The sequence below is a fragment of the Apodemus sylvaticus genome, chromosome 20, assembly GCF_947179515.1.
Source record: "Apodemus sylvaticus chromosome 20, mApoSyl1.1, whole genome shotgun sequence".
NCBI lineage: Eukaryota > Metazoa > Chordata > Mammalia > Rodentia > Muridae > Apodemus > Apodemus sylvaticus.
The window spans coordinates 3,946,321-3,958,413 of NC_067491.1; the positions used below are offsets into that span (position 1 = coordinate 3,946,321).

General features: G+C 37.1%; 1 protein-coding gene across 1 annotated transcript; it reads left to right on the forward strand.

Annotated features, from left to right (window-relative positions):
- Window positions 1-6,580: 6,580 nt before the first annotated feature.
- On the forward strand, window positions 6,581-7,513 carry LOC127671225 (olfactory receptor 6C2-like). The gene has a single exon (XM_052165956.1). It carries the CDS (start codon window positions 6,581-6,583, stop codon window positions 7,511-7,513), a length of 933 nt encoding a protein of 310 aa, XP_052021916.1.
- Window positions 7,514-12,093: the final 4,580 nt, after the last annotated feature.

A 12,093-nucleotide genomic window follows, 5' to 3' on the forward strand; every position in this document is an offset into this window, starting at 1 on the left:
GTACCCTGACCTCCACTGTCTGGCCCATATCTCCCCCACCTGCTTCCATTAGGATCATCCAGTTAACACCAAGGAAAAACAGATGCCTAAAGGACAACATAAGAACACAATCAACAAGACCCAGGGCAGTATAGCACAACCAGAGCTCAGCTATCATGCTACAACAAGCCCTGTATATTCTAATAAAACTGAAGCACAACAAGTGAACTTTAAATCCAATCTTATAAATATGATAGTTGCCTTTAAAGAGGACATGAATTAAGGAAATACAGGAAAATTCATTCAAACAGGTAGAGGCATTAAAGAGGAAACAAATAAATGTAAGAAAATACAATCAAACAGATGAAGGATATAAATAAAGCTACCCAAGACCTACAAAGAGAATGGAAGCAATAAAGAAAACACAAATGGGGCAACCTTGGAGATGGAAAACATAGGAAAGAGAATGGACCACAGACATAAGCATCAATAACAGAATACAGGTGGGAAAGGGAAATCTCAGGTATAGAAGATACAATAGAAGAAATCAATATGTCAGTGAAAGAAAGTGGAAAATCTAAAATGTTCATGACACAACTTGAGACACTATGGAAAGTTGAAATCTGAGAATAATAAGAATAGAAGAGGAGGAGGAGGAAGATTCCCAGATCAAACATCAAATGAATTGTATCAGAAAAGAAAATCTTGCCACTACATAATAATCAAAACCCTAAATATAAAGAACAAAGAAAAAATTTAAAAGCAACAAGGGAAAAAAGACCAAGTAAAATATAAAGGCAGACCTATCAGAATTACACCTGATTTCTTATTGGGAACCCTAAAGGGACATAACCAGAGGTATTGCAGATGCCAAGAGACCACAGATATCAGCCTAGATTACTATACTCAGCAGAACTTTCCATCACCATAGATGGAGACACAAAGATATTCCATGACAAAATCAAATTCAAATAATATCTTTCCACTCATCCAGCACTACAGAGGATAGGAGAACAAAATCTCCAATGAGGCTAACTACACTCAGGGAAAAAAGAAATAAACAATTTCACAAAATTAAAACCAATACAAGAGAAATACACATACACTAATACCACAGACATCAAAATAGCAGGAAGTAGCAATTATCGGTCATCAATATCTCTCAACATCAGTGAACTCAGTTCCCCAGTAAAAAGACACAGGCTAACAGAATGGATGTGTAAAAAGAATCCACCATTCTGATGTATACCAGAAATACATCTCAAAACAACAAACGTAGTCAGTATAAATGACTGAACTCACTGGCACTTGCAAAGGCATTCTAAATATGACACCATTAGCACAACTAAGCCCAACAATTAATAAATGGCCTACCATGAGACTTGAAAGGACCATCATGACACTATCATTCAAAGCTCCATGCTACCGAATGGGAACTAGTTTTTACAAACTGCACATCCAAGAGAAGGCTAATATCTAAAATATATAAAGAACTCAAAAAATTGGCCATAGAGAACACAAATAACTTGATTAAAAACGGAGCTCAGATCTAAACAGAGTATTCTCATAAAAGGTAACTCAGATGGCTGAGAAACACTTAAAGAAATGTCCAATGTCTTTAGCCATCACAGATGTGCAAATCAAAAATATTTTATAATTTGGTCTTAAACCTGTTATAATGGCTAAGATCAATAGAACAAGTGACGGCTCATGATGACAAGGGTGTGGAGTAAGGAGACCACTTACCCATTGCTGGCGGGAGTACAAACATACTGCCACTATGGAAATCAGTCTGACAGTTTCTTGAGAACATGGAAGTACATCTGTCTCAAGATTTAGCTCTCCCACTCTTAGGCATATGCTGAGAAGCCATTTGATTCACAATAGCCAGAAACTGGGAGCCAAGTCTCTGTCAATGGATAAATGAATAAAGATCATGTAGAACATTTACATAATGGAATGTTACTCAGCTGTTTAAAAAAATGAAATCATGAAAGACTAGCCTTGGCTATCCTAGAACTTACTCTGTAGCATCTCTGAGATGAGCTAAAAAACCTAGGACAATGGAAAATTCCCAGGATCTATGAGGATGACCTTGCTAAGCCTACCAGCAATAGGGAATATGAAACCTGAAATGTCCACCTCCTGTAACTGGTAAAGACTTCCAATAGAAGAATGGGTTCACCAACCCAGACACAAAACCTTCAGTCTACAATGTTTCCTGTCTACAAGATATGCAGGGACAAAGAGGGAACAGAAATTGAGGTAATGGCCAAAAAATGACTGGCCCAACTTGAGACCCAAGCCATGAAAGAGAACCCACCCCTGGCACTATTAATGATAATTGTGCTATACTTGCAGACAGGAACCTAACACAACTAACATCTGAAAGGTTTCACCCAGCAACTAATGGAAACAGATGCAGAGACCCACAGACAAACATCAGGTAGAGGTTGGGAAATCTTATGGTAGAGGGGAAGAATTGAAGGAGCCAGAAAGGTCAAGGACACCATAAGAAACTCTAAAGAATCAAGTAACATGGGCCCATGAAAGCTCACAGAGATTGAACCACCAACCAGCTGAGCATACATGGGATGTACCTAGGCCCCCTACATATATGTAACAGATGTACAGCTTGGTCTTCACTTGGGACCCCCTAACAGCAGGGATAGGGGCTGCCTCTGACTCTGTTGCCTGCCTTTGGATTCCTTTAACCTAACTAGGCTGCCTTGTCTATCATCAATGGAAGAAGATTCACCTAGTCCTACTGCAACTTGATATGCCAAGGAGGATTGATATCCATGAGAGGCCTCCTCTTGTCTGAGGAGAAAGGAGGAGAGAAGATGAGAGGGAGGAACTGGGAGGACAGGAAGAAGAAGAAGCTATGATCAATATATAAACTAAATTAATTGATGGAGAAAAGTAAAAGAAAAGAACAAAAGAAAGAAAAGAGAGAGAGGAGAGATAGAGGGAGTAAATATAGAGAGGTAGAAAACAAGTGATCCAGACATAGTGAGGTAACCCAGACCCAGAAAGACAAATATGGTATGTACTTACTTATATGTGTGTATCAGCTAAGTTGTTGATAAGCAAGCTACAGTCTATATAAGCACAGAGGTTAGATATAGAGCAAGGGGCAGGGAGTGGATCTCACTAAAAAGAAGAAATAAAATAGATAATTATGGATGGATTGGGGAGTACTAGAACTGGAGAATCAAATGGAGGGGAAGGGATAAGGTGGGCAGAGGGAGGGAATACAGATAGGGACAACTGAAACTAAGGGCCATTTGAAGGGTCGTATCGAAAGCTAATGCAGTAGAAGCCTCCTAAAATATATACATACATGAAGGTGATACGAATGAAACTGCCAAGTAATGGTGGAGGTAGAGTCCCAACTGAACATCTCTTGTCACCAAATGGAGCTTCCAATACCGGGACTGCATTATTTATCTAGTTGAGTTGTTAGCCAAAAAAGGGGTGCCATAGGAACTCCAAAACCTAGACTATGGCCAAAGCTATTGGTTACCACAAACTGACAGGAAGGCCCTATTGCTGAAGACAATACCTACACAACTTACAGAACACAACGACGCAGAACTAGTGCCTACCTAGAGCCATTACCCTTAGTGACTAGTGTTCATGGTACCAGAAGTTATTCTGATTGCTACCAAAGAAGAAAAGTAAACACATACCCGGCACCATAAACCCATGGACCTACAATACTTATTTGCCTGGGAGATATTCTGGTCCATTGCAGCACAAAGTGCATAAGTTTCCACGGACTCTCCTGTCTCTGCTCCCCACTTTCCACAGGAGCACTGTGATTAGAAAGTCACACTACCATAACCAGCTTCACATGGGTGCTGGGGATTAGAACACAGGCCCTCATATTTTCACATCAAGCACGTTACTCTCTGCACTAAACCTTCTCCTCAGCTCCTTAGTTTGACTTGAAAAAATCAATATTCTGCAGCCATTCTTTAGTAAAGACACCTGCTGTATAAGCCTGGAAACTTGAATTTAATCTCCAGAATCCACATAAAGGTGGAAGGAGAGAAAGCACTCCACAAATTTGTCCTCTGACAGCCACATGTCACTGTGGCACACATGTTGTATGCAAACACGCACATCAAGTACACATAAACACACCGGTTAATTAACTTTTTAAATAAAATTAAAACATTATTCACAGAGAATAAAGCTGAGTACTATTTTAAACCTGTGTAATTTATTCACAACATAACAAATGGATAATACAGAAAATGAGAGCTAAATCTTTTACAGCCAACATAACAAGTATTAATTATAAGAATCTGGACTAGATTATCTTTTAATTATACTCTACATTTTCCTTGCAGTTTCTTGTAAGTGATTTTGATGCTCTAAGTCTCCAAAGGTCCTCTTCCCACAAATGATTCATTAGTTATTTCTGAGCCTGGGTCACCAAGGACTCTTGTGTTTATTTGCTGTACATGTGGCAAATTAATAAAAAGTATTGGTCTTGATATGAGAAAACCCTCTTTCTGAGCAGAGAGTTCAGAACATAAGCTTTTCCCAAACTAGCAGACATTCCTTTGATCCTATTTTTCAGGAATCCAAAAAGTGAAAAAGCTACTTTCTTAAAATGGTACTGCATCATCAGTGAGAAAGTCAATCTGAATGATTAAAAACAGAAAATGTGAACACCTATGAATTCCAAGACTATTATTTTTGCACACATGACTAGACTTAATCAATGGTCGCCAGAAGTAATCATTTTACATTATATTTACAAGAATCATGTGGTTAAATAGCTAAGAGAGGAAGGCTATGAACAACTGCAAGAAATGTGAGTATGATAAATTCTGTCCTTTCAACTCAGGTCCCATGTTCCTTAGTTAAAAAGTCTTCAAGACTGTATTAAAATTACAGATGGAAAATGCAATATGATAGTAATTTAAACAGCACTTTAGAGAGCTTTGTTATTGGATATGGCATGGCCATTAGTAAGGTTATATTAAACATCAATGAAAACTGGGGCTGTATCTCAGTGGTTCTTGCATAACCTATGCAGACCCTGGTGAACAAAAAAAAAAAATGCAACAAGAAATAAAAATCATTTAAAAATCGGATAATTTGAGAACTGTAAAAAATATTTGCATGCAGTTCTCCAGAAATTTGTGAAATTGTGGACTAAGGACCAGGAATAGAACTGGAAACAAAGAGCATTGGAGGATGATTATTTCTGATAGGTAAGCCAAGTGCTTGTCTCATAATGAAACCTGTAGTAAAGGTTTAGCAACCATAATATACTGGATTGATTAAAAGATATGAAATAAAATAGAATTAGATATGGCCATCAAGTATTTCATTTTTAGACTTGTGTTCCAGGTTTACTCAGTTACATGACTGATAAGAGGAGTAATCATTTCTAGAGACTGAAAGTTCAAGAAAATAGAGTTATGTTGACAAATAATAATTCAAAGGACTGCATAAAGGCATCAGCAAGTGTCTCAAAATTACAAGAAAGATGACAGAAAAAACCACATATGGGTCCTCAATGTAAGCTGTAAAAGAGTGCTATGAATGTTGTGAGGTTAGAAACACATTCTGCTTACAAGTTCCCTAAATTTAAACAGAAATTTTATACTGTTTGAATAATTTTGCTATAAATTTTAAACATAAATAATGGAGGAAATGTGACTTTGGTATATTAACAACTGAACATAGTAACAGGAAAAAGAAATCACTGTGGATAAACTGAAATAATTCAAATGTGTCTGCTAATCACAAGCACTGCATATTTGGTGTTTCAGTGTGGAATATGTATGAATAGTAACATCACTTCCATATTAAGACAAAACTAAAAGACAATGAAGTTGAGATAGTTCTGAGGACAAGCCTAACAGTTACATATGGCATTTTTTTTACTTAATATATTAGTAGTAGCAACTGTGATGATTTTTTTCAAATATATGTCTTATATATAACATTATCTTACTATACAATAAGCCTTCTCCAAATACATGTTCTAATATGGATGTTTGTAATATATAATAGTATTATATATTACAATAGCATTAAAACTAGCTACTTGGGCCTCAAATATAAAGCTTATAACAACCTGAAACTGAACCTGAATCTGAAAATATTTGTAATTTTATGAACAAAATAAAACCCTCAGGAAACATGAACAGACCAAAGATAGCAAAAGATTTCACTTCAGGATTCAGGCTCTAGGGAGGAACTCAGTCTCAGAAAGCATTAGCAGCCAATTCCTATTGCTTGAAAAAACATGAGCCCAGCGAGCAATTGAATAAAAATAATAATAATGTGAGAATCAAATGCAAAGAGAAGGGAGCACACATAACATTTTGAAATGTGCAGACAAGCCAATTTGATTTTCTAAATTTGCCCAGAAAAGATCCAACATAAGCAACCAGTGCATTTATGTTCACAAACCAATATATATATGTATATATATATATATATATGTATATATATATATATATATATATATGCATATGAGTTGGGTTTCATAATATTTTCCCTGTAAATTACTACTCCTGGACAGATATCTCTGAATTTTAAATACGGATGGGATAGAGGTAACAATTCAATTATGAGAAACCACACAGTAACAACATTCATTCTACTGGGACTGACGGATGACCCACAACTGAAAACTCTGATCTTCATCTTTCTGTTTCTCACATACGTGCTGAGTGTGACTGGGAACCTCACGATCATTTCCCTCACCTTTATAGATTCACACCTAAAGACTGCTATGTACTTTTTCCTACAAAATTTCTCCTTCCTAGAAATCTCATTTACAACTGCTTGCATTCCCAGATACTTATACAACATCTCAACAGGTGACAAGACAATTACATATAACAACTGTGTCATTCAAATATTTTGTACTGATCTTTTTGGTGTGACAGAATTTTTTCTGCTGGCTATCATGTCCTATGACCGATATGTAGCCATCTGCAAACCCTTGCATTATATCACCATCATGAGCAGCAGGATATGTACAAGACTTATCCTCTGTTGCTGGGCAGCTGGCTTGTTTGTGATCCTGCCACCACTTAGTCTGGGCCTCAAACTGGAATTCTGTGACTCTGTTATTGACCATTTTGTCTGTGATGCATACCCCCTCCTAAAGATCTCATGCACAGAAACATGGCTCATAGAGCAGATAGTGATAGTTTCTGCAGTATTGACATTTATCATGACCCTGCTGTGTGTAAGCCTTTCCTATATATACATAATCAGGACCATTCTAAGATTTCCTTCTGCCCAGCAGAGGAAAAAGGCCTTCTCTACCTGTTCTTCCCACATGATTGTGGTTTCCATCACCTATGGCAGCTGCATCTTCATCTACGTCAAACCTTCAGCAAAGGACTCAGTGGCTGTCAACAAGGGTGTGATGGTTCTCACCACTTCCATTGCTCCCATGTTGAACCCATTCATTTATACCTTGAGGAACAAACAAGTCAAGCAGGCCTTCAATGACTCAGTGAAAAGAATTGTGCTGTTCTTCAAGAAGTAGGGAAATTTACCACTATAGAAAGCCAACTTTTTATTAAAAATATGTCATCTATATTGTTAAAATTTTTATCCTTAGCTTTCTAACTGGAAAAACTCATCACATTTTAATGTCTCAATAATTATGTATGAAACACTTTCATGAAATAAAAATATGCCTTTGCATCAAAAAATGTTAAAACAGCAATGATAGAGCAGTATCAATGAATAATTGTGTTTATTGTCTATTCTAACTTCAGCTTTCACAAGGATCTTGGTGCCGGGCACCATGATAAGTTCAATCTGTTTCTTGATACACTCATGGAATTGGTTCAGGAAGCCCCCACGAGCATGTTAAAATGTTTGTATGCACAGGTTCCTTACATTAAATGGCTCTGTATTCCCATATACATATGTACACTCTCTTGTACACTTTAAATATTCTCCACATTGATGAAAGTGCATAACAAAAGTTAATTTCTATGTAAATAGCTATAATGTTTAGGGAATTATGAGAAGAGATTGAGAATGTTCACTATATATGCAAATTGGTTCAAATGTTCCCCATCTTTTAGTTGACTCCTGCATAACCCATAGCTATCTAGGGACCCCTCGTACTTTATTATTTACTCTAAACAATAAAATAAGAAAAAATAATGGATTTAGAACAATAGATTTAATATTACAAATAATATTAAATCTTGACTTAATAATATTGTAATCCTATTACTTCTATGATTTGTAGTAAGTACAAATTATGCTTTATCTTGTGTTTTAAACAGAATTTAATGCCTTACTAAACTATACCATAAAGATGTTATTAAGTATTACTTAAGAAAACTATAAATGCCTCATTGGAATATTGATTCATTTGTGAAAACAGAGAGAGAGAGAGAGAGGGAGGGAGGGAGAGAGAGGGAGGAAGGGAGAGAGAGAGAGAGAGAGAGTTTTTAAAATGTGGGCTAGGAAGAAGGATTGGCAATTAAGACAGTTGTACTCTTCTAGAAGCCCCAAATTTTATTTAATAATGCCTTTTAAATATTTATTTCTTGTATGTATATGAGTATTCAGTACACTATCACTTTCTTCAGACACACCAGAAGAGGGCGTTGGATTCCATTACAGATGATTGTGAGCCACCATGTGATTACTGGGCATTGAACTCATGACCTCTGTAAGAGCAGTCAGTGCTCTTAACTGCTGAGCTATCTCTCCAGTCCCCCAAATTTGATTTTAAATGTATTTATGGATAGATAGATAGATAGATAGATAGATAGATAGATAGATAGATAGATAGATAGAGATAGAGATAGAGATACACACACACACACACACACACACACACACATATATATATATATATATATATATATATATATATATATATATATATATATATATATATCCACTAAAACTGGACTCTAACAATAGGCCGATCTCTTCATTTTGATCTGTTGTGAGTTTTCTATAATGTTCTATACCTCTTGCAAAAAGAAGTTTATTTGGTAAGAAGTCAAAGCTACATTTACCTATGAGGATGGGGGAAAGTACATATACTTCATAAGAGTACATTTATTTCATAAAAATAAAGTAATAAATTATGCTTGTCTAGTAAACTGGTGATACTAAGTTCTCCACAAGGATCCATGACCTTACTAACCCTACCTAATCGGTTAGCTTTCCAGACACAAGCATGTCTTCCCTCAAGCTAAGTAGTCCATAAGTCCAATTAGATAGTTCTCAGTTACAGCCAAGACAAGTGCTGCTACCACTTGCTCATCCAGGAATTTATTGTCACATCGGTCATTGTTAGGATTTCTAGGTGTTACATCTATGGAGGACTAATGGGTGCTGATAAATTTAATTGATTAAATAATAAATAAAATAATTAAAATGAAAGACAATATATAAAATACACTAAGGTATTGTATACACATTTTATTAAGTTTTGATTTGGTTTTGGTTTTTTGGGTTTTTTTTTTCGGAATTCTATACCGTAGTTTTATTATAACATTTCTTCCCTCAGTTTCTCTATAATTCACACCCTTTTCCCCACACATGCAACTTTGTGTTCTCTTTTTACAACACTGTGGACTACAGTTTGTGCTACCCGTATCATCCTGGATATGTATCCTCCACTGCAGCATGGCCCACCTCCCAGGGGCCAGACTTTAAAGAAAATGAACTCTCCATCTTTCAGCAGTCATTCATTGGAAATAGCTCCTCAGCTCGAGGTTAACCATGTCTACCTCCCATCTCCACACTGGGATTTACCCTGGCTTGACCTTGCACGGATCTTGTGCATGCTGACACAATCACTGTGAGTTTACATGTAAAACTGTTCTGCTGTGTTCAAACTATACTCTTCCCTTTTGTCATCCCACCACCGCTTGCTTTTTTAATCTTTCCTCTCCCTTTCCACAATGACAACTGAGCCCTGAGAAGAGGGAGCTGTCGTCAACCCACTAAAGCCATCAAGGCTAAGTCTTCACAGATTGAAATGTATACCAAAATATCAGCATGGGGTAACCAAGGAATGCAAGAACAGTGCAAAGCACTTTCCATTTTTATTATTAAAACAAGAAAAGCACGAGGTGACCTTTACAGTTAGCTTAAACAAACACCAGTATAGTGAGGGAATACACATGGTGTTGTCTTATCATCTTTTGTCATGTGAAAAGAGCCAAGAATATTGGTAATGAGATGGGGTGAACGTGCCAGGACATTCCATTCATGCCCTTGCTTTCAAGTGAATTCACTTAACACAGTTATGCAATTCTCTCTAGAAAGCCACCTTGTGGGAAGAACATTCTGCACTCTGTTCCTTACATAGTTGGCAGTGAATCCACAGCTTCTTTTACACAGGTTGTGATACAAATGCCCAGTTTATAGCTTAACATTCTGAAGTCTCTTATCCCCTGCTACTCCACCAGTTCCTTATCTGTTTATTGCATCTGTTAACTGACGGAATTTTTTTTTTGATGACTGTTCCTTGTTACACTAAACTTTGAGTGTGATAGCTCACTGAAAGTGAACTTAATACTATGCCAAATTAAAATTGTAATAGTAGTAGGCTTTCCACAAGAGTCTATACCTGTCTAGGTCAAAGATTTTAGTCCCTATAACAGCAGCCCACCATCTGATTGGATTAGGGGTTCACTGCTCAAGAAAGAACCCATGCCTAACATGGTTCAAGTAGCCAAAAACCTGGAACTAGATAGGCCACAGATATGGGGAAACGCCAAATACAATTGTTCTGCTTAATGACTATACCAATGCAATGACTCAGCAACAGTTTGCTAGGTCAGTGTCCTGCTGAGCCATCAACAAAGATGCTTCTTCCTTCAGTAGATGGAAGTAAATACAGAGACCCACAACTCAGCAATGTACAGAAGGTGAGAGACACTGGAATGCTCACTCCTAAGTGGGAGGTCTTCATCAAACCACTTTCCTAAGGGCTTAGGTAACCCTGATGAACAGGAGGCAGAAAGACTACAAAAGCCAGGGGGGATAGAAGACACAAAAGAAGCAATGCCTTCCAGACACTGCAGACTGACACACATGTGAACTCACAGAGACTGTGGGAACATGCACAGTACTACACACAGCTAAGCCAAATGGGTTCCCAGCACTGAGAATGGGCAGTGGACAGGATCTCCATCCCTAATGAAGAAGCTATCCACTTGACAACTACTCACAAAGGAAAAATTGGTTTTTTAACATAGTGTCTCATTGACTATACAAATCAAACTTAAGTGCACAGGCCATGTGTATGACCAACATGAAATGAACTCGGGGATATTTAGGGGTATATTTTGTCTCATCATTCTTCCCTTGTAATTTTTTTCCTTACTGCTATTTTGTTTAAACATTATAATTTCCTATTGTGTGTGTGTATGTATTTCTTTTGTTATATCTTTGTTTTGTTCTTTTTTGTTTGCTTCTTTTTTTTCTAAACATAGAGAAAAAGAAGGACTAGGATAGGATAGATGGGGAGATGGGGGATCTAGGAGGAGGAAAGAGAAACTGTGATCAGAAGATTTTGTATGGAAAAAAATCTATTGTCATTAAAAAATAAAATAAGCATGCGGGTTTAGGACTAGGACGACCAAGAATAAAACCACAAACAGGCCTTCTGAAAGGTTTTCTAGCGTTGAATGAGTTTCCTAAATTCTTTTTTTTTTTAAATTTTTTTATTCGATATAATTTATTTACATTTCAAATGATTTCCCCCTTTTCTAGGCCCCCACTCCCCAAAAGTCCCGTAAGCCCCCTTCTCTTGCCCTGTCCTCCCACCCACCCCTTCCCACTTCCCCTTTCTGGTTTTGCCGAATACTGTTTCACTGAGTCTTTCCAGAACCAGGGGCCACTCCTCCTTTCTTCTTGTACCTCATTTGATGTGTGGATTATGTTTTGGGTATTCCAGTTTTCTAGGTTAATATCGACTTATTAGTGAGTGCATACCATGATTCACCTTTTGAGTCTGGGTTACCTCACTTAGTATGATGTTCTCTAGCTCCATCCATTTGCCTAAGAATTTCATGAATTCATTGTTTCTAATGGCTGAATAGTACTCCATTGTGTAGATATACCACATTTTTTGCA